We start from the raw sequence: 27,441 nt of genomic DNA, 5'->3' as shown, positions 1-27,441 counted from the left end.
GAGGAATAAATTATTGAATTACTGAAAAAAAAAAAAAAAACAGTAGAAATTCATATGCATTTTAAATGCATTTTTGCACTTTGATATTTTTCAAGATATAGCTCCAAAATGAAAAGTAGTGAATCTTGATAAAAGAAATACAATAATATCTGGTTTATTAATCTTTAATTTCCTCCATGTTTTAGAAGTTCTGGCAATAAAATATGAAATATAGAATTTTTACGTTGTTATAGATATTTTAGAATTATAACCACCTTAACATTCATTTTTTAGTTAACAATTGTAAAGAGAAAAAATGTTTAAAGGTTTATTTCATAAATTTGTAAAATAGGATTGAGTTACTGCTAAAAATGTTAAATGATTCTTTCAGACATCTGTACACTTAATCACTTTTGCACATGTTCTTTGAACTATCTCATAGGCTATTAGGGATTTGGGACCAAGAGCTTGGGTTTTCTGTACCTAAGGATGGGTCTCAATTATGTAACACATATGAGTCTTAAGAGAAAAAAAGGATAGTTCCTATATTTAAGTAGATTCTGAATCCTTCTTTAAATCTAGTTTTGTTCCAAAATAGCTTTATATAGAACCTATTCAGTGAACAGTCTTCAGACTCTAGATTACTTTTAAAATATCTATTGTTTTAGAGTCCTTTGCTTTTCCAAAGTAATATCTATTACTTATCTGGACTAGAGCAATTTGGTAAATCATTCCTGGTTATGTAATTTATGTTACTCTGCTTTTACAAAACAGCCTGTTTCTTTTTCTTTATTCTCCCAGGTTTCTTCTGCACATCATTATTATATGTGTTAAATATCATAGGCATTATGGTGTATTTAGTAATACTCCATTACAAGATACCATTTTACTTTGTTTACTTTGTGCTTGCCTATTACCTTAAAGAGTAGAAATAATCTTGGACTATGAAGAAATACGGAGCTATTTATTTTTATTTCAATCCTCAGAAAAATATTGGTGCTAAATTCTCTGTTTTAAAAAATACAGCTTCTTAGTCATTTGAACGTGTTTTAAGAATTGTTCATGGTTTTTCAGGTAATGATCCTCATTACAGGCGCACACAAGGCATTTGCTCTCTACAAAGCAATAGAAGAAGGAGTCAATCACATGTGGACTGTTTCAGCTTTCCAGCAGCATCCCCGAACTATTTTTGTATGTGATGAAGATGCTACTTTAGAATTAAGAGTTAAAACTGTGAAATACTTTAAAGGTGAGCATTGAAGTTTCAAAAGTAGATTGGGCGAATGTTCCATTGTAGATAACAATTAAAACTTAATGTGACTGAATATGATGTAATTAGTCATATATATAGGTCAATAATTCACAAAGTATGTAGTAAGTATACTGATGATATTGTATGAATGAAAATATATTTTTAATCTTTTTACTCTAATAACTAGGTGTTTAATATATATTAGAAAAAATATATACTGAACCAACCAAACTTGTATTTCATGGATATCATTGCTTTGACAAGGTTAAAGAGGTTACTGTATTTTATTAGCTTTAAGATACTGCTTTTTTCACATTTATCTAATTTGAAATTGGGATGTTTAAAGTTGACTTCATATAGTTTATCTGGGAGCAAGTTTTCCTTAGTTGTACATAAAATAATAGCATGTCTTATACTTTTTCAGCATCTCATATTCATGAAATATAGTAATAACTTGAAAATTCAATTTAAAGGAAATCAGTAACTCATGGTTCATGCGAGTGTGTGAATGTCAAAAAATCTTGACTGTAATACAAATGAAGTTTGGCAAACAGGGAAAATAGTCTCATTTCTAACATGAAATTTTGATCATAGATATAGAGCTTTGTATTTGCACTTAACCTGTTGTGAGAATTTTCTTGTTTTACTAAATGTTCTTCAGAAGTATTTTTAATGGCTATATAGTAGTTTACTTAAATGTTTCCCTTACTGTTAAACCTTAGATTACTTTTAGTCATTTATATTTTTATCAGTTAAATTACCAGCTTTTTACCAAGTCACAAATATACCAAACTAAACTGAAAATTGTAATTAGTAATTTGACAGATAAAAACAGAGAATAGCTCAGTTATGGGTTATGAATAAGATAGAGCTCTTGATGGCATTTTACCCATGTATTTCCATGTAGTCCAGGTTTCATCACAATTATTAGATTCCTTGACAAAGTTAACAGAAGCAGTCTTCAATATCCACCTACTTTAATGCCAGTTTAGAGGAGATTCATTTAACATTGCCATTTTCTAGCACGAGTAATTCCCAGATAAACCCCCCTTGTCTGATCGGTCTGGTTTTTATCAGAAAATAACAACAGCCAATACTTATATTACCAGGTGCTATTTTAAACATAATATACTTACTGATTTACTTAATTCTCAAAATTCTATGACATGGCTACTCTTATAATCCCACTTATAGGTGAATTAACAGGCTTAGTAGGGATGTTAAGTGACTTACAAATTATGAAGCTGAACATATTTCTGAAGAGATTCAGGACATCAGCCTCTGTCAGGATACTTCCTTCAATATGGAGAAAAATAGATTTGAGATCTTGTTCTGGGCTATATATAGACCTCATTTTACAGTAAGGAATTTTGATACAAGGTAGAATGGTTGACTTCATAAATTTATACGTTATAAATGTAATTTTATTTATTTGTCATGTCCTCATTATTAGATTATTGCTAGATATACTGGAGGAAATGAATCGCATAGTTATCTTTAATTCTTCAAATACCATTCATACCACTATTCTTTCTTCTACCATCCCTTTAAAAGTATCAATAGGAATCTTAAAGGGTTCTAATTATTAGCTCCTAAAGAAATCTTAACTACATCTAAAACAATAAAATTCATTAGCAAATGGAAGTTTATTTCAGTATATCTTTTGAAAGATATAAATAGATCACAGGAAAGCATTTTAATAATTTGTTTTATTCCAGGTTTTTTTTTTTTAATAAAACCTATGTGTTATGTCCTTGAAGTAATATATTTTCAAGACACTATCATCATGGTGAACATTTTGTTTTGTTTTATCCTTTTTAAGCCCTACTCCAATAGCTTGATAGACCTTGAATGAGTTCAGATTGAACCAAACCATAAAATCTATATTTAGCTTTTCTTCTTCAGGCAACATGTCAGAAGTCTATACATTTTCATCATTCTCTCATTAGAATTTACTTATTTCTATTTATGATTTAAGTGGCAATTATTTTTTATCACATTCTTGTATAGGAAGTTGCTTTATCTAATGTACAAGTCATCTTATGTACAAGTTGCTTTATCTTAGTGTTTAGTTTAAAAAAAAAAAACTATGAATGACTTGGCTTTGTAATGTTTATCCTGATGTTTTAAATTGTGCGTTTTTAAGCTCTGATGTATTCTTACCATGGTCAAAGCTTTAAGCAGATGGTAGGTGAATTATATCAAGTAGGACGATCCTCTTAGAGCTGATACTCTAGAAGACATGTATCTTCTAAACTACATGGTTGAGATTACCATTGTCTCTGTTGTCTCCTCTCAGGTCTCTCTAGTCTCCACTTTGCTGCTTTTTACATACTGTTTGTAAACTTTTCAGTTAAATCTTGTTTTAAATAAGATTGGTTCTATTTAGTCATAATTATCTGGTAAATTTTTTTCATGAGCAGATAACTTTTGCAGTATAAAAAATTACCCTTTAATGTTCATTTTTAGGAAATGTAAATTTTATTTTCCAGTTAATGTCATCAGCCAGGAAACATGAGTTACAGTGCCTTCAAATATATTGTCTCCTGTGGTATTACTCAAAAGAAGTATAAGTTTCCCTGCCTGAAGGTAGTTGGCATTCTTCATAAAAACTGGCTCATTAAGTGATTTGAGAAAATATCTATAAAATGTAGCTCCATAAAGGTAGGGACTTTAGTTTTGGTTCACTGCATTAGTTCAGCATCTCAAAGGATACCTAGTACATTGGAGACACTTGGTAAATTCTAGGAAGTTGGGCAGGTAGATGGATAAACATGTGACACTGATACCACTTGAGTTTAAGACCTAAATTATGTAAATCACTGTGAAATCCAAGGTACATTAAGGAGGAGATTTTTATATTTATATAGTACTTGAAGAAAACTTTAATTGAGCTGATGGGACTGAGAGCTGTTGAAGATGCCTAGCATTTAGTTTTCAAGAAAATGGCATAATCAACAGCACAGGTGCAAGGATGAACTAACACAGTAGCAGAGAAAGTTCCTCTTAATAGAATAGAAAACAAAGTATATTGTTTTGAAAGTACAAGCTAAAATGGGGCTCACTTAAACTTTAAAAATTTAGTGAAAAGGCAAATGAGGGCTCACATGTCAGTGGCCTTTTAAAAGAATATTGGAGGAGAGGAGTTACTAGCCCTGAGAAAAGTATTCTTATGTATTAACATTTTTTGAGCAAATAACACATGCCAATAAATAAGTAATTTAAAATCTAGCTTCAGAGATAGTTTGCATGAAACAGTTGAATGAATGAAGTATTTGTTGGTTTGTCCACATTCTCATGGATTTTATTATAGGCTTTTTTATCTTCAAAGCACTGGTAAGCGTGGAAGGGAAGGCTAAATAACTTATGGAACTGTCACTATAGAAACTATATTCAAGTATTTAGAGATTACATTATCTAAGACATAGAAACCAAACATCATTATAAGCCTTTTATGCGCTATGCTAAGTACCTTGCTTTCTATTTTGAACTTTTGAGCAGAGGTTACTTCATTTTATATATAAGGCCAGATAGCTAAATAGCTGTCATATTCCTGAGATGGAGGCAGAACCTATCAAGTGCCTTTATGCTTAGTTTAGTTCTTTTTATACATAATTCTTTCATTTCTTGGGTTAATTGTGCTCCTTGCTTTGCTGTCTTCCAGCTGTTCCCATTACTCACTTTAACCTTCTGACCCTTCTCTCTCTTCAGCTGCGTGGAACACTTTAACTTCAGTCCCTCCAGTCTCACCTCCAAGATTCTAAATTTATCGTTAATGATTAAGCATCCTTCAATGTCTAGCCATTCTGCCACTGCTCTTGATTCTTTTCAGTCTTAAGGACCTTGAGTTATAGAATCTTGGTCTCCACTCTCTCCCTTTCTCCTTTTTAACAATATATATTCTAAATTCATTTTGTTTATATAAAAAAAAAAGCTTCCCAGAAGCCATCTCACTGAACCTTCACAGATTTTTTAAAGTAAATGTTTACTGAGCTTCCATTGTGTATCATGATCTTTATAGACCCAGAATTTAGAGTAGTAAATTTAAGGTCCTGAACCTGTTTATTTTCTAAGAGTGCATATTGTTCTAAAGAAAGTGAAATAGTAGTTCATTATAAGGTGACATTTAGGCTGAAACCCAGTAAGTCTACAGGAGAAAAATCATGCTTTGCTCAGGGAGAAGAGCATTCCCAGTTAAATGAGACAGCAAACATAAAGACCAGGCACTGTGACCAAGCTTAGCCTTTCTGAGGTAATAGCAACAAAGCCAGGGTTGAGAGTGACATAAAAGGGGGAAAGTGGAAGGACATGAGATCAGAAGGATAAACAAATAGATTAAAATCTAAATTATTTTCTAAGTGACCATAGCAATAAGAGAATTTTAAGTAGGGGAATGGTATAATCTAGTTTTTTTTTTTTCCTTTAATTAGACAAGGGAAAATTATGCAAATAGGTGTTGAGCTGGTAGTAAGATTAGAGAGGAAAGTGGCTTCAACCAGCTATGGAGATGAAGAAATATAGCTACTTTGCAATGTATTTTGAAAGGAATGTCAACCAGTCTTGCTCCTGAGTTTAAAAGAAAAAACATCACCAGTGAATTTCAGTTGTCTGGTGTTAGCAGCTCAGCAAAGGATAGATGATACCATATACTAATATTTTTAAAGAAATGGTATAGAAGGGGAAAATGGATCTGGACTTTGTCAACAAGTTTGAGGTGCTCATGAGACACTGAAGTAAGCTGTTGAGTAATTAACATTCTTTCAACTGCACTAGTGAATATTTCTCTCAGGACTGTTCCACTCCTGGTTTTTCTCCTACTACATGTAGTAGGACTTTAGTGTTCTTTACATGTCCCTTTACTTAGCTCTTAAAAATGGGTCTTCACAGTTTGAATTTTAGAGTGATTCTGCAGTCTTTTGATAATGAATACTTCCTTACTAGCAAGTACCCTGTGTCCTCAATCTAGTAATTCCATTTCTTAAGAAAACCACATTAGTCCCTTTTCCCAGTCTCCGTGTTCTTAACAGCGTGGTAAATTTAACTGATTTCTCTGACCTCCAAATAAAATCTTTAGTTGATTAATTGGGACCATTTATTTCCCCAAAGACATGAGTAACTGGAAGATTTCCCCAAGAAGCTTTAATAATTAAGGAGAGTTTACAAGCATGCCAATTATAAGATGAAATTTAAATTTACTTGGAAATTAATATTTAATGTAGGTTATTGTTTTAGTAAATTTGTCTGAGTGACTTGTCATCAACCCCTATTGTAAACACCCATGTAAAAAAGTGAAAAATAATTTGCAGATGAGTGAATAGGGTAATACATTGGAGAACTAAAGTAACAACAGTTCTGAGCTCCTCAGTAGAGTGTGACTAGGGTTTGACTCTAAGCTTCTCAGAGAGTCAAACTCAATAGACTTTAGATGTAATTAGTATTCAAATCTTTTATTTTGTCGTACTGAAATTCTAAAGCCAAAACTGCTCTTACTTTTGGTTACTTACAAAGAACCTATACCCCATTCTAGATCTACGACTTCATAACCATAAATTGATACTTGCTAGGTAGTTTAAACATTCCAAAACATTTCTATTTGCATCTTTCCAATAAATACAACCATTTTGTACTGGGGGCTTCCCTGATGTGTCAGACGGTAAAGAATCTGCCTACAATATGGGAGACCCAGGTTTGATGCCTGGTCAAGAAGATCCTCTGGAGAAGGGAAAACTAAACAGTCTGAAACATTTTTGTTTGCATATTTCCAATACAACTATTTTGTATTAGGTGGTAGCTAATATACATTGTATTTTATTAAATCTTTCTTTTTCTAAAGTAAATGAGATACAGTTCAAATTAGAAATAAAGCTAGAAATGTGCTTTTTTTCTTTAAGGTTTAATGCATGTGCACAATAAACTTGTGGATCCACTCTACAGTATGAAAGAAGGAAATTGAAGGAGATTGGATCAAAATTCTGCTTGAATGAACAGAACACTTTTATACATATATGAATTTTCAGCTATGCAATATGATTAAAACTTGGGGGATTTTTGAATATTGTCATTTTTGAAGTCTAATATCTATGTTAAACATTCCATATTTACAATGTGTCCATTTTATACTAGGGTTTAGGAGAAATAATTGGCTCTCACGGTTAATCAGCTACTTGTTACAGAAGCCACACTGTCAATGTAACACCACAAAAATGTCTGCCTATTTACAAATTGTAAATCATTTTAAAGGTGACTTCTGTACATCAAGTATCATTCATATGACTCCAGTGGCATTATTAGACTTTAACTTTTTAATAACAGGACACTCCAAGCCTTTCAGGTATCATACAATTATCATTGCAAGCCTTTACTTCCAAATGCTATCTTTATTTTCTCTGCATTACACACAAGCTTTCTGCACGTGATTGCCTTGGTCATCTTTCTACAGTAGCATCTGGACATCAAAAGTCCTGTTAGATATTGTTGGTACAGAAAATTTGAAGAGATGGCAGTGCCTAAAACTACAGTTTATGTCCTTTTGGAACGTATGTATTAAGTGCATGTTTTTTGTGCACCGTCTTCTTTAGCACTTTTTTTTCTCTTTTTATAAATGTGACCTTAGTTTTATTTAATGACTTGGGTTCGTGCACTTAATATACGTATTTTGGCAATTATGAGCTTTATACCTAGAAACACACTGAAGGAAATTTTTTTTAAGAAAAATTATTAAACCTCTTAAACGATTAGCTTTATTCCTTACATATATATACTGTATAAAAGGATATGATGAAATATAAAAGGAATTACTGTAAACTATTTGATTGCATAACAATTTGCATCATTAAATTACAAATAAAAGTATATTGTTTTCTATAACTCAAATAAAGCTTGTAATAAACAAATATTAAGTTATCTAAATTTTATTTCCAGAAGTAAAATTGAACACATGCATCTGAAATATTCTAACAATTAATAGTAGCTGTGAGATTGCATTTATTAATACTTTTTATTTGTTGTCATAATTCAATTAGATTTAAGAGACAATGCCTCTGCCTATACAGCTTCTTAATTCTGCTTCTTAGACAGTAAAAAATACTTCCTTTTCACTCTTCATACTTTGCTTTTTATAAGCCCACCTAGTAGAAGCATCACTTATATATACCTGCTTAATCGCCTATGTGATTGAAATATAGTCTTAAAAATATTTAAATAGAAAATTAAAAAATAAAAATAAATAGGACTGTTAGGATAAAATATGCTGCTTTAATTCTAGATAATGAAGTTTTAATAGACTTGAGTATTATAAATGGTTTTGAATAATTGGTGAAATCAGTAGTATCTCCCAGTCCCATACCTGGTAATTAAGTCTACTGAAGATATTTCCACAAGAGGCAATAAAGCATGGTAGCTAAGCATTGTGGTCTGAAGAAAGAAACCACTGTTTTGATGTTGTTGGGGAATACATAAGTCTGAGCTTCTTCCCCTATGAAACAGGGTAATATTGCCTGTACCTCCATTGTTGTGTAGATTGAATGAGGGAAGGTCTATAGAGCTCAGCACAGTGGCTGTCAACATACTAAACTCAATAAATGGTGTCTATTATAATACTAACGGTTTATGATATTTTGATGTACAGAAAAATCTTAGTAATTAAGGTCTTCTGGGGCAGTGTCCCCAACTTCTGAGACCTAATGCCTGATGATCTGAGGTAGAGCTGATGTAATAATAGAGAGTGCACAATAAATGAGGGCTTCCCTGGTGGCTCAGTGGTAGAGTCTGCCTGCCAGTGCAAAAGAGACAGATACAGTCCCTGATCTAGGAAGATCAACATGCTGCAGAGCCCAGGTGCCACAACTATTGAGCCTACAATCTAGAGCCCAGGAGCTACAACTACTGAACCCCTGGAGCCTGCATGCTAGAACAAGAGAAACCACTGAAATGAGAGGCCTGCACACTGCAACTAGAGAAAAGCCCATGTAGCAACAAAGACCCAACACAGCCAAAAAAAAATAATAAATAAAAATAAAACTTTATTAAAAATGTAATGCACTTCAATCATCCACAAGTCACCCCCAGCAGTGGAAAAATCTTCCAGGAAACCTGTCACTGGTGCCGAAAAGGTTGGGGACTGCTACTCTGGGGGAATACACAACTCTAAATCATGTTTTATCAAAGTGGCTGGGGAGAGAAGAGTATGCTAAAAAAAAATCTGAAAAATACTTTTTGTACTACTACTAGAACTGTTTCCTAAAAAGTCAGAGGTTAAAGGGAAAAGAAAAAGTATCAAGCTGTACAAATACTTTTGTTGTTCAGTTGCTCAGTTGTGTCCGACTCTGCGACACCATGGACTGCAGCATGCCAGGCTTCCCTGTCCTTTATTATCTCCCAGAGTTTGCTCAAACTCATGTCCATTGAGTTGATGATGCCATGAAGCCATGTCATCCTGTCCTTCCCAGCATCAAGGTCTTTTACAGTAAGCATACAAGTTAAATAGCAGACACACAGTACATATTATGTGCCAGGTACCAACTTCTAACTTTCCCCTGGCCATAATGGTATGACAGAACATCTGAGAAATTATATTAAAATAATACTCTCATGAGATCTCATAATCCATCTGATCTACCAGAGCTAGAAGAAGATGGTTGACTATGTAACTAGGACTAAGCCACATGTTACTTAACCTCTATTCACAATTTTAAGTAAGTTGCCACTATCTGAATTTATAATTATCTCATAACAACCTTGTATAAAATTTATCACTGACAGTCTTATCCTCATTCAATTCATTCAAAGTAAAGGATAAAAATCAATGGCTAAATTATCTTACTATAATACAATATGCCCTCTTGTTTATTTACTAAGAAGATATGCTTTGAAGTAAGACAGCCATTTACTGACTATGTGACCTTAACTAAGTTATTTAAAGCTTCAGTCAGTCTCAATTAGTTTCAATTATGAAATCTAGACAATAATTATTAGACTGTCATTAATGACAGTTGCTATTAATATGCTATTAATATCAAACATCTATCCCTTTACATAAATGCATTTTAATTCTCAGAATAAGGCAGCTCATATCCTTATTTTTATATATATGTAAACTATCTGGTTTCCAAATAACATTTGTAAAAATTTTATGAAAAACTAGATCACAGGTCTAAATACTATGTTATTTGACTTTAATAACAGATTCATATATATCATCTAAATATATCCATCTAACAAGCTTATTGTGGGATTGGAACGAGATCAAATCTTTAAATATGAGCCCTTTTAGTGTAAAGAATATGCTTGAAAACTAGTAAGAATCACTTAACATTGACTATGTGTCACGTAGTCTTCTGAACATTTTAAACATATTAATACTCACAGCCTATGAAGTAATAGTATAATTCTGATTTTACTAAAGAGTAAATGAAGAAAGGGTAAGTTGGTCAAGGTCACCTTGCCTAGTGAGTGGTAGAACAGAAATGTGAAACCATGCAATATGGTTTCAGAATCTAAGTTCTTATCTACCCATTACTGTCTTTCAAAGAAAAGCCAAGAGGTTATTTAAAATTGAAAACCTTGAAGGTAACAAGCAAATTTTATAATTTTCCTTCTGTTGTGTTCAACATGTTATAATTACTAAGGAAAATTAAAAGATACACAATTTTTAATTTATGAAAATTCCTTATATTTTCCCACCAATTATTTATCAGATTGTGTTTTCAGAACTTTTATAAAAGCATCTTTTGGAACTTCAACATTGCCAACTTTCCTGAGTTTTTTCTTTCCTTCTGCTTGTCTCTTCAAAAGCTTCATTTTTCGGGTAATATCACCACCATACTGAAAAACATTTTAAGAAACTGAAGTCCAAATCACTCCATAGAAAAATAATCCTATAATTAATTAGAGATATCAGTACAATTACAACTTTATAGTTATTATCCATGAAGTAGACACTTGGAAAGTTACCCCTAAGACCCTTCCTAGCAGATCCTAAATTTACTATTAGTATCTTCTCAAAGAATGATAAGTGCTTTATTTGTTTTTGAAGGAGATGATTCTCAAGGAACCCCAATACTATATTATGCAAGTCAAGAAAAGCTATCAATCTCCTTACTGATTCAAGGCCTTGAAATTTTGGATTATATAGCTGTAGTCTAATACAGAAACTTGCATAGGCTTAAATGTGTCAGTCCAATGTTAAAGATTTAGAAAAAGCATTTATCATTTAATTCTCATTATAACTGAGTTAAGAATCTTTTTTAACAGAAGAAACAGCAAACTTCGCAAATTAATGTAGGAGAGGTGGATTTCAATTTTAGCTCCCATTATAAGACAGTAATTGTCTTCAGATTCTTCCTTAAAAATCAAAACATCCTGATCATAACTGTTATGAAAACATTCTTAGGTAGTTGCACATAAGGAAATTTTTAAAAATAAGATAGGAAAATACTTAAGAAATGTGAGCAAAATGAATATGCAATCATTAAAGTCAAGCTGACATTTACCTATTTAAAAAGAAAACATAGATGGGATACAAAGTACTATAAAAACCAACAGTGGAAACCCAAGGTATTTATACCCTCTCTGATTTTAAACTTACAAAATAGATAAAGAACACACGTAGATACATACACATTTTGCCAAAACATTTTTCCTATAGGCTTTCACACTGTAAAAGAGAAAATTTTCCTTAAGTACACAATTATACTATTTAAAAGTACTTATTTTCAAACACAATCCCCCCTTTACTAAAGATAGTAAGATCAGGTTATACTTATGTAAAATTGCTAAAAGACAAATCATTAGATAGCTTACATGCTCTTGTATTTCATGTATTTGGAATAAAATAGACAATTCAAAATGAAAATCAACACAGATTTTACTAAGAATTTAAAAAAAGGTTTGTGGATAGTCTCAAAGAGGCCAAAATAAAAACTGGTGTGACCTTGATGGTGAAAATTTATATAAGGGCATTTCTAGTTCAATTTAAAAATACTACTACTTTCAAAAATACTAAAATGGTTATTATCTCACTGCTGCTGCTGCTGCTGCAAAGTCGCTTCAGTCCTGTCTGACTCTGTGCAACCCCATAGACGGCGGCCCACCAGGCTCCCCAGTCCTTGGGATTCTCCAGGCAAGAACACTGGAGTGGGTTGCCATTTCATTTTCCAATGCATGAAAGTGAAAGTGAAGTCACTCAGTCATGTCCGACTCCTAGCGACCCCATGGACTGCAGCCTACCAGGCTCCTCCATCCATGGGATTTTCCAGGCAAGAGTACTGGAGTGGGGTGCTATTGCCTTCTCAATTATCTCACCACTGACTATCAAATGTGCGTCAAGAGTGACTAGGAATATGAAGAACAATATATTTTATAAAACCCATTTCAGGGGGAATGAAATAATGTTAATATAGCCATTCAAGCAGCTATAAACTAATCTATGTCCATAATGTATGTATCTGAGAAATATGGAGGATCAAAACTTTGAAAATAACTCCACTTTTTTTGTATTCCAAATGAAGATATAAAAGTCTTTTTCTTTAAGGTTTTTTCTACCTCAGCACATGTATGTTTGAATGATTATTTGCTATTTTAAATGGCATTTTCCTGGAAGTTCCCTGATTATAAACTCCACTCTGCCTAATCTGAGTACTTAGGAAACACAAAATAACTAACACAAAATAGTATTAGGAAATGAAATTCATTGCAAATACCTGCACACAACTCATCCAAAGACTGCTGCAAACCCCTGAAGCCTAACATGGTATCAGCTTTCCTCCCTTCCCTCTATGCACTGACTAGCTCTAAGGAAGTGATATTAAATGCTTCAAGTAAAAATCAATTCAGTTTTCTCTTTTGGAAGAATATCTCTAAAACCTAATTTTTAATTCCAGTTCCTATTGGTTTATAATCTACTTGAAGAGATAAACCATAAAACTTTACAGAAATTCCTTCACCAGAAAATTGAGTGGGGTCACTGAATGAGTGGAAATAAAATTCCTTAAACCATATACATTAGAGTAATAACTGTAAATAATTATCACCCAAAAGTGTCATATAAGTAATTCAAAGTAACAGTCATCACTTAAATTAGTGGAATTAAGAGATTAACATTTCTATAAGTAGGAATAAAGTTTAGAGCAATGTTAAATTTTTTAATATTCTTTCATTTTTTATGTATATCATTGCTAAAACCAACCAAGGAACAAAAATGAATTTCAACTCACGTTTCTCTTGCAATGATTTTACTTCCAAGGGCAGCTTGAATTGCTATCTCAAACAGCTGCCTAGGAAGAGAATCCTTGAGACGTTCACATATGGCTTTGCCAACAGAGTATGCTTTGTCTCTGAGACAGAAAAAAATGCAGCTATTCATATATTCTAAATAAAAGTAGTTTTCTAGTTAATATGCATAATCAATGTAAAGGTTACTAAGGAGGTACAAGTAGAACTTGTTTATCATGTTGTTGTTTTTTAATAGCTAAATTGTGTCCAACTCTGCGATCCCATGAACTGTAGCCCACCAGGCTCCTCTGTCCATGGAACTTCCCAGGCAAGAATACTGGAGTGGGTTCCCATTTCCTTCTCCAGGGGATCTTCCCAACCCAGGGATTGAACCTACATCTCCTGCATTGGCAGGTGGATTCTTTAATAAACACCACTTAATCTCTGAATCATATGTGACCTCTGACAGCAAAAATAACATGATCTCTTACAGAAAATCTAGAAAAACACAGAGAATAAAAACCATTCTTAATGCCCTTCCCTCACCCACAGAATACCACTGTTAAACATTCTAGAATATTTTTAAACATATATCCATACTTAGTTATTTTTCTGAATACATATTTATGTTTTTTACAGTTTGGATCACAGTGTGATATAGTCTACCTTTTTACTTAATAGACATTTTTACATCACTAAATATTGCTCTACAATTATACTTTTAATGGCTTAAAATAATGTTATTATATGGGTGTTCCATAATTTATTTTACCCAACCACTATTTCTTGAAATGGAAATTTTAAAAAAATACTTTTATTTCTCAATTTAAGTCTACCATAGTTTAGAAAACATTTACTTTGTTTTATATGGTAAAGAAAACATTTCCTTCCATGACACTATCCTTTTTGGCTATTTTAATTCTATTCTCTTGTCAACAGTTTGGTAAGAGAAGCATGGAAAAAGAAGGAAAAACTAGTACATGGAAATTAATTACACCTTTTAATTTTCAAAATGTAGCTGTCAAATAAAAATGAGCAATAATAAATGAAAAAGTAAAAAGAATAGCAACTTTCACATTCTGTAATTAGTTACTATTCAACTTACTTGTGTACAACAGTTACTAGCTCTTCTACAATACTTCCATTCAGTAGAATATCCATTTTTACAAGTTCTGCAGTCTGGTAGCCTGCATCTTCATAATCAAAACTAACAAAGAAAAATATCCAAGTTACAGATAAGCACTATATTTCCCAAGAGATTACATTTTTTTTTCTTTTCAAAATATGTTTTTTCTACCTCCTCTGGTATCACTCCCAAAAAATTTAACTTTCAAACAAATTACATATAAATTTCAGATAAATGGGCCGACCTGATCACAGTAAAGAACAAGCTTCCTTATCTTTTTACATTTATGAAATCAGGTACAAAAATCAACATGCTCCACTGAGGGAAGGGGGAAAAAAACTGCTAAACCAGGCTAGGAAAGTACATCATTGAAAGAAATGTCACCTTCCCAATGTTCCTTCCTAGAAGCTGGCTGGCTGTAGACAATGTATATACTAGTGAATGTATATACAGTCTCAGACTCATGAGTTGGGTTTCTGTTAAGTTTTCTATTACAAATTAAATAAATGCTAGGGCAGTGCTAAGTAGCCATTAATAAATGAGACTTCTGAATTTCATATATGGCTCTTTAGTATAAACCTTCACAGAGCATTTTTGATGATGAGTTAATACATGTACCTAGAACATAAAAAGTGTTAAGAACAGAGCCTACCTAAGCACAATTAACATTTATTAAGTGTCAACTATTTCTAACAATATGGTCAAAGCTTACAGTAATAATCAAAACAGGTTTTACAAAACTAATGTCTGATGAGAAAGAAAATTTCAATTATGCTCTCGTGTCTTTGCAGTTATGTATGAGAAGATGTGTATTCCTACTGCTGTAATTCTAAAACAAACAATGCAAATGTTTAGCTTCGAAAGGTTTTCAACAGGAAGGTCGCAAGGTGACACTAATAGTCTCTAAAACCTGACTACTGCCTAAAGTGTTCCCCAGATCCTTTCTTTTTTCAATAAACATTAATCATATACTACATAAAGGTACCATGTTAAGTACTATGCAAAATTAATCCTGAGATTTTCACTGTGTTTACAGCTTTAAAATTTTCTGTGCTCCCAAATTTTATAATTTCAATTTTTTTAGAATATGAAAAAATATCATGTATTCCTGAACATAAGGACAACTTAATTTTGGAAGTTGGAATTATTTTTAAATAGTTCAAAATAAGCCATGTTCTCTCAATGTGAAAGTTGTTTCCCAGCTAAAAGATTTTAAGACCACTTAACTCAGAAAGTGGTACCCAAATGCAAGCTAGAATTCAAAGACTGTTGTTAACTGTTATAAACACTTAGTAATTATCCTTTTAATTATAGTAACTTTAACAATATGCTGCCTAGATTCATTTTAAATTACATCGCTACTTATTCACTCAAGGTCTTGTCTGAAAGAAGACATAAAAAAAAAATTGGGTGACCAATTAGAAAAAATAACTTTGTATCATGAGTTATGCTGACTCGCTTCATTGAAAAGCTCATTTCACAAAGTAAACGTCCAGGTCACTGCAGCATATTCTTCAAAATGCTGGGATTTTTCTTTGAATTATAATTTTAAGTATGCATGCACATTCATGTATGCATGTGTTTTACCAGATGTGAACATTCACTTTTCTGTCAACTTCCCCATTATATATTTCCTTTATATCCTAGTATATGCTATCCAGTAATGTAAGATTGAAAAGCAGAGACATTACTTTGCCAACAAAGGTCCGTCTAGTCAGGGCTACAGTTTTTCCAGTGGTCATGTATAGATGTGAGAGTTGGACTGAAGAAAGTCCAAAGAGTTGGACTGAAGAAAGCTGAGCTCCAAAGAATTGATGCTTTTGAACTGTGGTGTTAGAGAAGACTCTTGAGAGTCCCTTGGACTGCAAGGAGATCCAGCCAGTCCATTCTGAAGGAGATCAGCCCTGGGATTTCTTTGGAAGGAATGATGCTAAAGCTGAAACTCCAGTACTTTGACCATCTCATGCGAAGAGTTGACTCATTGGAAAAGACTCTGATGCTGGGAGGGATTGGGGGCAGGAGGAGAAGGGGACGACAGAGGATGAGATGGCTGGATGGCATCACTGACTCGATGGACGTGAGTCTGGGTGAACTCTGGGAGTTGGTGATGGACAGGGAGGCCTGGTGTGCTGTGATTCATGGGGTCACAAAGAGTTGGACACGACTGAGTGACTGAACTGAACTGAATGTAAGATTTTAGGACAGTAAGGGCATCTGGTTATTTGCCCTAACAAAAAACACCCCCACAATGCTACACTCTTCCTTTAACAGGCTATGCCTCCATGTACTTTTATGGGATAAGATAATGGGTTTCATGATGCAGACTACTTAGTCCTAGGAAGACCAAGTTATTGAAGTGTTCACAAATATAGGGACACACCTAGCATTTCTCTAAACAAGTACTTCTATTTTCCAAATGTACACAGATACTCCTAGGATTACTTAACATTCAAATACATTTTAAAAGTGCCACTTAGGTCACAGTAGCTTTTTCAAATAACATGCAATTTTTAATCAACTTACAAGAGAGTACATCTCTTCTTATGAAGAGGGCACTAAAATTTCTGTCACTAGATCACCAAGATTAAGTAAGTGGAATATCAGTAAACATCTGCTGGTCAATACTTAAAAAAAAAACTGTCCAGATATTTGAGTTTCCCATTAAATTTTTACCTAGCATATCCTGAAGACAGAGATTTCAAAGAATCATAAAAATCCACCACAATTTCATTCAAAGGGAAGAGATATTTAAGCATTACTCTATTTTGATCAATATACATCATATTCTTCTGAACTGCTCTTCGAGCCTGAAAAGGGAAGGAAAAAATGGCTTGAATAATTCACATAATGATTTATTTAATAAATATAGACAGATGTCAATTATCAACTTTTAAGAGTGGACAAAATGAAGGAATCTTTCTTTAATGGTCCAGTAAAAACAGCTGACAAATATTTATAATACAGGGAGAATCATTTTGTATTTCAATTATAATATACTTCCTATCAAAACTTTAATCTTTTGTTTTTAATCAAATAAGTCTCTTTTTTAATTATACAATATTTCACTTAAGAATAAATCAAGTTAGCTACAGGTGGAGTCAAGTTCTGATTTCTTATTTTACAAATAAAAGAAATTTAGATCCAGAGAAATTAAGCAACTAAAGTTACATATGTTTTGGTACAAGACAATAAAAATTCAAGTTCACTAGTCATCACTTGAGAGTTCTTTCCAATACGTGTCAGAATATTTTAAATATGTACTTTCTGATGACTATGATTATATCAAATTTGTGGATTAAATTGTTTATTACAATGGGTCAAGAACTAAAGCAAAATGAGGAATACCTTTCAATCAAAGGTCTCTAAAGTATTGTAATTATCTTTCAAATAATACCCAATTTCAAATAGTCAAAAAAGGTGAAAGGAAACTATATTTTTAGCTACTCAAGATGAAAAAAAGCATCAAATTTCTTTGCTTTAAGCTAAAATATAAATTCAAGATGATCAAAAATTCTGGCTCTGTTTTCTTATTTAAAAGTCAAAATACAGTAATTATATGTATGTATATCTAAACAGATAAATATATAAAGATCTTTATGAAAATTTCTTTTGTTCGACAGGCTCCATAGAGACAGAAACCATTCAAAACCTAAGCTGGGTACCACTGTTTGAGAGGACTAAAATGTACTTTTATATCAAACTGTATTACATTTATACCTGGCAAAGCATCATTATTTTCCCAGTATATTCATCTGGTGTGATAATGGTGCCCAAAACAACTGGCTCCAAATATTCTGTTACTTTTGACTTATCAGGGAACTGTGCAGGATTGATGATTGTAATCTCCTTTTCTCTGTATTCCTAAAAAATAAGAAAAGTCATCAATAGTTAAAAAGAAATCTTAGTAGTTACCATGTTTTTAAATTTTCTACCAACATAGGTTAGAATTTTTGTTATTGAATGTGTTGGAATTAATAAAAAACAAAAGAATTCCTAAAGGTTAGAATATTATTTTAACACACTTTAGATTAAAAAGAGAAAAACTCTCTAAAATAATATTTAATAACAATTATTAATATATTCTGATTATTGATATTTACTAAAATCATTTTATACACCACTTAGAATATGATATAAGAATACATTTCAATCTGTCCCATGTATGTCACTGTAATTAGTTTCCTAACTTAATTTTGTTGGAAAATATTTACAGATGCCAAAGTTAATATTTGTTTAAAACAAATATATTGTAACTTAGATTGAATACAATATTGTTTCTACTGTTAACCTGAAATCTAAAATTTCCCGCAACCATATAGGAAAGAATGCTTTACTAATCATAAGATGAATTACTTATGCCCAAAATCACACTCTTATTTTTTGTGCTGAATTTAGAACAGTATTTGCAGAACTAATTCTACTTTTTACTCTTAGTAACAGACTAGTATTGATAATGTGGAGATTTCATCAGGTTAAGAAAAATATGCATCATTAGTTCTGAAGAAACTTGTCCATCATAAGATAATTCAACTTTTATTACTACTAATCAAGAAATATTTAGTTTTAATAGCTAGTCAGCTACTGGTATACTAAAATGTTTCTCATATTCTACATATACATACACACACATACATTTATTTAGTTTTCTTATGTATGCTAGCTCACAACAGTACCTTTATCAATTTTGCTGATGAAAGAACAGCCTTATATGGAACAGTAGGGGTTGTCAAAATAACAGAAGCATTATATTCTTGTTCTAGTCGCTGGTTGAAAACTTCCATGTGCAAAAGTCCAAGAAATCCTAACCTGAGGGAGAAAAAGCCAGACTCCAAAATGTTTATGTCCCATGGGCTCTATTTTCTTTGATTTGATATTACTATTTTGTGGGGGAGGGGTGGAATCAAAAGTCATTCAATCAATTCACATCATAATTAAAACCTAGCATAAATTCATTAAATAAAATCTTCCATTGGGATTCTATTTAAAGTAGCTATAAAACTGATCCATACAATAAGCATCCACAGTGAGAAACAGACATGTTTTAGTTCATTTTACACTAATATGAACTGATCTTCAGAAATGGTCAAGACCAGTAAGCCATTTAAACTTTATTTTTCAATAAAAATGGAATCCTACAACATAATTGAATCTCACCTCCAGCCAGCACCTAGAGCAAGGCTACTATCCCGATGAACCACCACACTGGAATCATTTAGTGTCAGTTTTTCTATAGCACTCTTCAGGTTATTATATTCAGATTGGTCTACAGGGTACATTCCTGGGGACACAATGATTTCTAATTATTACATGTGACACTCTGCCCAGAAAACCTAATATGCATTGCTGCAAAGTTCAAAATTAATCAGTTAGCTTTTAAATTACTTTCTGTATTTGACTGACCAAAATATTGGTTTGCTAAGAAAACTATGACCATTAAATTAAATTGGCTTCAAAGTATTTTGCAAGTTTCATAAACTTTGAATTTACCACTAGATTCATATTCAAAGTGATGTTTTTGCTTTTGCAAATAGTATAGGGAAAACAAAAAAGAACAATGGGAATTACACCTATCAAGAAAATACATCATCTTTATTTTAAGAAACAAAAGTGCAAGATATCCCACAACCACAAAGAAAAATCCCATTAGCAGATAAATAACAGGAAGAAATAAAAACAAAAACTGATTCATCCGTTTCTCTTTCACATCAAACCCAAGTCCTCACCACTTAAGTCCTTCAAACTCTAAATGACTGACTGACTTTGTCTTAATAGGGGCATTAATATTGATTACAAATTAATATTTGTAATTCCCAATGAGATACAAAAGGGAGAAAACAATGACTGGATACCCAGCACAGAGTAATCTGATAACCTTCAATCAGGTCTTCCTTTTTCAAATGTCTGTAATATCACACAGAAGTAACAGGTTCTGGAGTTATATATACATGAGGTGACACTCTTCTCTGCTATGTCGACACTAGTACAATAGTACAGTATTAAAGAAAGGCCAGCTAAAGGGAAGGCATTCAGTAAATGTCCACTGATAATTAGTAATGAAAACACCCTATGTAGAAAGAGTATTTCAAATATAATGACCTACTCCCTAGTGAAACAAGAAGGAAATGCATATTACTGTGCTCCTCTAATTTATCAGAGGGCTTGTTTCAAGAGGCTATTTTTTTAAGAAGTCCTTAAATTTAGGAGGAAATGATCTCCCATATAAAGTTGTATCATCCATATATAATTAACTGGTATATAAATATCATACAAAAATTTTTTTAAACAGTAGCTGTTATTTAAACAGGAATTGATTATTTAAAGTGAGTATTCCTAATAATTATTATTTCAGCTTAGAATAAATTGGCCCTTATCCTTTGAATATGTGAGCTCCTCACCTGCAAATACCATTGGCTTCGCTGATTTAAACCCAGGCAAGGGTTCCACTGGCTGTTTATGTAAATATAATGTATCTCCTATTTGTGCTTCAGTGACATCTTTCATCCCAGCAATCAGATAGCCCACCTGTCCTGCATATCTAAATAAAATTATTACATGGAAACATTTACTATTTTAATGTTTCATGTGCATACTCACAATTAGCTCTACTTCTCCAAGAAATGATTGTACTTTCCAAACAAAACCTCACCAAGCTGAAACTAGATGCTGCATTCTAGTTAATTCTCTAATTCTCAGCTCTAAGAACTGTCAGCAAAAGAACATTCCAAGTCTTACAATCCATGACCGAGGACCTCTGCAACACAAGCCTAGGGACCTTCTTCATGACTGCCCATCTCTGCATATAAAACAATAGTGAAACTGATAGACACAGAAACATAAAACACTCCTTGTGATATTTAGTAGTGAATTATATTACAAATGTCCTTTAAAAAAGGAAGAAAAAGCAAAAACAATGTTTTTAACCTAGCAAATAAAAATGTGAACTCTCTACAAATCTGATACCTATTTGATGTGCCTCTTGCAGGAAAACAGCAAATCCAAAGATTTCAGAGTTTTAGCTTTATTTTTTTTTTAAAGCAAATTTCCTATATGATAATTTCCATTTAGGATGAAATACAAAAATCGTACTGAAGATGCAATAATGATGAATATATATGACAGAATATAGACAGACTTTGTATAGCACAGGGAATTATAGCTATTATCTGTAATAACTTTTGATGATGTATAATCTATAAAAATACTGAATCACAATGCTGTATACCTGAAATTAATGTGATACTGTAATGATTGACTATACTTAAGTAAATAAGAATACAAACTTTAGAAATAGTTGAGTAAAATTACAATAAACCTTATGACTTTCAATTACATAAAAAATGACAAAATAGTGGTAGTTTTAGACATACAGCATTAAGCTATAAAGTGAGACCTGCTTCAATCTTAAATTTGACAAATGAGGAAATAAAGACCTTAGAAAACTATGTGCCCAAGGTAATCAATGTTATTAGTATCTAGAGTACTGATGGAATAGGCACTCAATAAATACTTTATAAGTGAACTCAGAACTCAGTTTTATAATAATGTACACTACTATGCTAATCTCATGTCATAATTCTAATCAAAGTTTTACCATGAATTCCGCACTAAACAAAATAATTACCGAATTTTCTTCACTATTCTATGCTGAAAATCTAACTACAAAAAATTTAAATATCAAAGATTGATACCAAGTATGAATATGCATGAGAGAACTCTCTCTTTCACTGTCAAATCAAATACATCAATGTTGGACCCAGTCGCAACTAGAAAATAAAATCAGTTATGGCCAAAAAGAATTAAAAACACATCAAATTCCTACTGTCCCTCACCCATGAGATTCTGAAAGAGCATTCACTACATAGTTGCATTAAACAATCAAGTTTTGTTTTTTGTTTTTTTCCTAAGTTACCAAATTAGGAACATCCTGAGCACACCAAATTAAGAAAATCAGCAACAGAAACACATACCAAGTGTCTTTTAATTACTAATGCAGATTACTTACAGTTTATGAGTTGGCTGCTCATTAGGATTCAGAACTCCTACTTCATTAACTTCATATGTCTTTTGAGTGTGTGCAGATACAATTTTATCTCCTTTCGAAACCACTCCATCAAATAATGCTACATTGGCAATCACACCCCTATACCGGTCAAAGGTGGAGTCAAATACCAAAGCTCTCAGGGGATTTCTGCAATGGGCTTTAGGACTATTAAAAATAAGTAAAGAACAAATACTAATAATTCAAAATTAAATAATAAAATCTTAACAAAATGCCTAATTCAAATATTACGCTTAATTTACTCTAATACTTGAGAAAGATTAACTGACAGCACAAATAAAAGGACCTTTCTGTAAGGTATAATGCCTATATTTATATTCATTTTAATTCACCCTTGAGTTTTAAATACATTTTGTTAGTGTTAGTTGCTCATTTATGTCCAACTCTGCAACCCCATGGACTATAGCTCATCAGGCTCCTCTGTCCATTGAATTCTCCAGGCAAGAATGCTGGAGTGGGTAGCCATTTCCTTCTCCTGGGGATCTTCCTGACCCAGGGATGGAAGCTAGGTCTCCTGCACTGCAGCAGATTCTTTACCATCTGAGCCACCAGGAAAACCCTAAATACATTTTAAGTAACCATTTTTAAACTATTTATGAAATGGATGAAATATATTTGTTCAGGATTAAAACAAAAACAATAATTACCAATGTATTCAAGTCTGTTACAATAATTAAGAGATCCTTATTATCTTTTTTTTTCTATCTGTATTTGCCTTCTATGTGTTACTAGATATAAATTAAAAATGTATTCTCACTGACCACGAAGAGTATATTTGTCATAACAAGTAAATTAAAATAACAGATCAAACTGATGGACTTTTACTATTAAAGATAAACAAATAGTATACAAAGAGCAGCAGAATACTTACAAGGGTATCCTTTTGATGACTGCATCAAGAACACTTTCCACATTCGTTCCAAGTTTAGCAGAAATCTGAAAATACGTATATGAAACAAACACTTAGGACTTTACTTTTCTATCCTGTGACTGAGCATATGATTAGAAAAAAGAAACAACTCGAAAAGTCATCAATTTGCTTGAAAAGCTTGGTAAAAGGAAGCACACACCATATTATCTATTGACAACTGCCCTTCCATTACAGTTAGGTGATTCTCTAGATTATGGTTAGATGATTCTCTGATTTCTCTACAAAAGCATTCTGATTGTGGTACTGAAAGAGCACTGGACTAAGAGTTCAAAATATCTGGGTTATAATTATGACTCTACAAGTAATACATGACTTTAGCCAATACATGTTTTCTTCAAGCTTCAAGTTCTTCATCGACAAATAAAGTGATTATTCATATTTTACATAAACCTCAAGGCTGCTGTGTGAATAAACAATATATGTGGATGGCATACAGCTAAGGCTAACTGTAAGGTATAGTACCACTACTGTTCTTACACTGAAAAGGCAGCCAGAACACTCAAAACATGCTCATCTGACTCACCTTTGCCATTACCAATAATTGAACTATCTTTGAAATCTTTATTCAAACTCAGTTCCCTGAATTCTTCCTCTTGCCCTTCAAAGTCCCTCTAGATCAGAGTTTCTCAACACAGCACTAAGGACACTCTGACCTGGATAACTCTGTTTGGAGGGGCTGTTCTATGTGCTCACTGCAAGATGCATAACAGTATCCATGGATTCTCATCTGCTCACAAGATGCCAGTAGCACCTATTCCCCAGTGTGACAACAAAAAAGGTCTTCAGACATTGCCAAATGTTTCCTGAGAGGCAAAAAACTACTTCCTAATAAGAATGATGCTTTAGACTCTGCTGCTACTGCTAAGTCACTTCAGTCGTGTCCAACTCTGTGTGACCTCACAGACGGCAGCCCACCAGGCTCCCCCATCCCTGGGATTTTCCAGGCAAGAACACTGGAGTGGGTTGCCATTTCCTTCTCCAGTGTATGAAAGTGAAAAGTGAAAGTGAAGTCACTCAGTCATGTCCGACTCTTAGCAACCCCATGGACTGCAGTCTACCAGGCTCCTCCGTCCATGGGATTTTCCAGGCAAGAGTACTGGAGTGGTACAACAATCCTTTAAGATCACATTTTCTAATTTATTGAATGGACTTTTTTTTCATTATCTATTTAGCCCCCTGCCTCTTTTCCCAGCTGAGACCCCAAGAGCCCACTATTTGTACTCATTCCATTCAACTACTTTCTATTCTCTATCATAAGCCCTTGGTATTAATAAAACCTTAACTGCAACTACATCCGACTATTTGCCTTTTCTATGCTTATAATCAGAGCAGCTCAACATTACTAGAGAACAGTCAAGTAACTGGTTTGGTTGGTTTCTGTAAGTTCATGACACCGATCTCAATATGCAGTTAAGACTTGCTGGCTGTCCAAGGACACATCCTTTACTAAATTCACATTAACACTAACTAAGATAATTCACACCACCTTCCTTTTCAATCTACACACTTTCCCTGTGGCCAATTCACTCTCATTTGATAACGTTGCCTCTTACTTCATTCAAGGAAATAGAAGACATCAAAAACTCCTTTATTCAAATATACAAATCCATCTGCACTATATCCACAACCTCTTTGCCTTCTCTCCTGCTACAATTTGTTTTCCCACCTCTCTGAAAACTCAATCCTCACACCCTCATCTTCTGAATCCTCTCTAATTCTTATTCATAACACTCTACAAATTGAGAATAATGTAGAATGGTTTCTAGGATCTCTTTTCTACTTACATTTTCTCCCTAGGAAATGGCATCCATTCCCATGGCATCAATGCCACATACACGCTATGACTTAAACATCTCTGACTCAGCCCTCTCCACAAACGCCAGAATTGTGTAGATTTATGTAATATCCTACTTGGATGTCTATTAGACATTTCAAACACACTATGTGCAAAACAGAGCTTTTAATTTTCCCACTATCTGTTCCTCCCCAAGTCCTCTCTGCATTAACAGATTACCAGTATTCAACCAGTTGCTCAAACCCAAACTCATCATGATTCTTTATTTCACATCCTTACACATATAAGAATGCCTTCCTCAATGATCAGTGCAAGAAAATAGAGGAAAACAATAGAATGGGAAAGACTGGAGATCTCTTTAAGAAAACAAGAGATATCAAGGGAACGTTTCATACGAAGATGGGCTCAATAAAGGACAGAATGGTATGGATCTAACAGAAGCAGAAGATTAAAAAGAGGTGGCAAGAACACACAGAATTGTACAAAAAAGATCTTCACGACCCAGATAATCATGATGGTGCGATCACTCACCTAGAGCCAGACATCCTGGAATGTGAAGTCAAGTGGGCCTGAGGAAGCATCACTACAAACAAAGCTAGTGGAGGTGATGGAATTCCAGTTGAGCCATTTCAAATCCTGAAAGATGATGCTTGAAAGTGCTGCACTCAATATGCCGGCAAATTTGGAAAACTCAGCAGTGGCCACAGGACTGGAAAAGGTCAGTTTTCATTCCAATCCCAAAGAAAGGCAATGCCAAAGAATGTTCATACTACCACACAATTGCACTCACCTCACACGCTAATAAAGTAACGCTCAAAATTTTCCAAGCCAGGCTTCAACAGTACGTGAATCATGAAGCTAGATTTAGAAAAGGTAGAGGAACCAGAAATCAAACTGTCAACATCCGCTGGATCATCAAAAAAGCAAGAGAGTTCCAGAAAAATATCTGCTTTTGCTTTATTGACTATGCCAAAGCCTTTGACTGTGTGGATCGCAATAAAAAGTGGGAAATTCTGAAATAGATGGGAATACCAGACCACCTGGCCTGCCTCTTGAGAAGTCTGTATGCAGGTCAGGAAGCAATAGTTAGAACTGGACATGGAACAACAGACTGGTTCTAAATAGGAAAAGGAGTATGTCAAGGCTATATATTGTCACCCTGCTTACTTAACTTATATGCAGAGTACATCATGAGAAACGCTGGGCTGGAAGAAGCACAAGCTGGAATCAAGATTGCCAGGAGAAGTATCAATAACCTCAGTTATGCAAATGAAACCACCCTTATGGCAGAAAGTGAAGAAGAACTAAAGAGCCTCTTGATGAAAGTGAGAGAGGAGAGTGAAAAAGTTGGCTTAAAGCTCAACATTCAGAAAACTAAGATTATGGTATCTGGTCCCATCACTTAATGGTAAATAGATGGGGAAACACTGGAAACAGTGGCAGACTTTATTTTTGGGGCTCCAAAATCACTGCAGATGGTGACTGCAGCCATGAAATTAAAAGACACATGCTCCTTGGAAGGAAAGTTATGACCAACCTAGACAGCATATTAAAAAGCAGACATTAATTACTTTGCCAACAAAGGTCTGTCTAGTCAAGGCTATGGTTTTTCCAGTGGTCATGTATGGGTGTGAGAGTTGAACTATAAAGAAAGCTGAGCCCCAAAGAATCGATGCTTTTCAACTGTGGTGTTGGAGAAAACTCTTCAGAGTCCCTTGGACTGCAAGGAGATCCAACCAGTCCATCCTAAAGGAGATCATTCCTGACTGTTCATTGGAAGGACTGATGTTGAAGCTGAAACTCTAATACTGTGGCCTCCTGATGCAAAGAATTGACTCACTGGGAAAAGACCCTGATGCTGGGAAGGATTGAAGGCAGGAGGAGAAGGGGACGACAGACGATGAGATGGTTGGATGGCATCACCAACTCAATGAACATAAGTTTGGGTAAACTCCGGGAGTTGGTGAAGAACGTGGAGGCCTGGTGTGCTGCAGTCCATGGGGTCCCATAGAGTCAGACAGAAGTGAACGACTGACCTGAACACATAACACACCAGCAAAATCTACCATGTCCACAAAACACACATCAA

The 27,441-nt window shown here is 33.5% G+C and overlaps 2 protein-coding genes across 3 annotated transcripts in view; one reads left to right on the top strand and one right to left on the bottom strand.

Annotated features, from left to right (window-relative positions):
* Window positions 1-8,124, top strand: part of GNPDA2 (glucosamine-6-phosphate deaminase 2) — a 30,865-nt gene extending 22,741 nt beyond the window's left edge. Inside the window, exons 6-7 of one of the 2 annotated variants that reach the window (XM_010858858.1) lie at window positions 1,054-1,228; window positions 7,123-8,124. In XM_010858858.1, coding sequence (XP_010857160.1) covers window positions 1,054-1,228; window positions 7,123-7,184 — 237 coding nt within the window. In that variant the 3' untranslated portion in view covers window positions 7,185-8,124. The remainder of the gene's footprint in view (window positions 1-1,053; window positions 1,229-7,122) is intronic. The other variant, XM_010858859.1, reaches the window with a different exon arrangement.
* A 2,753-nt stretch (window positions 8,125-10,877) lies between these two features.
* The window catches only part of GUF1 (GUF1 GTPase homolog (S. cerevisiae)), a 24,946-nt gene continuing 8,382 nt past the window's right edge, over window positions 10,878-27,441 (bottom strand). Inside the window, exons 7-17 of the mRNA XM_010858856.1 lie at window positions 23,498-23,562; window positions 22,570-22,773; window positions 20,963-21,102; window positions 19,722-19,845; window positions 19,241-19,373; window positions 18,285-18,428; window positions 17,241-17,374; window positions 14,547-14,648; window positions 13,444-13,563; window positions 11,849-11,885; window positions 10,878-11,053 (exon numbers count right to left, since the gene is read on the bottom strand). Of these exons, the coding sequence (XP_010857158.1) occupies window positions 10,916-11,053; window positions 11,849-11,885; window positions 13,444-13,563; window positions 14,547-14,648; window positions 17,241-17,374; window positions 18,285-18,428; window positions 19,241-19,373; window positions 19,722-19,845; window positions 20,963-21,102; window positions 22,570-22,773; window positions 23,498-23,562 (1,341 nt within the window). The 3' untranslated portion in view covers window positions 10,878-10,915. The remainder of the gene's footprint in view (window positions 11,054-11,848; window positions 11,886-13,443; window positions 13,564-14,546; window positions 14,649-17,240; window positions 17,375-18,284; window positions 18,429-19,240; window positions 19,374-19,721; window positions 19,846-20,962; window positions 21,103-22,569; window positions 22,774-23,497; window positions 23,563-27,441) is intronic.

The sequence above is a fragment of the Bison bison genome, unplaced genomic scaffold (genome assembly GCF_000754665.1).
Source record: "Bison bison bison isolate TAMUID 2011002044 unplaced genomic scaffold, Bison_UMD1.0 scf7180017864451, whole genome shotgun sequence".
Lineage (NCBI taxonomy): Eukaryota > Metazoa > Chordata > Mammalia > Artiodactyla > Bovidae > Bison > Bison bison.
The sequence above is the reverse complement of the archived record's forward strand: the minus strand, read 5'-3'. Positions and strand labels throughout refer to the sequence as shown.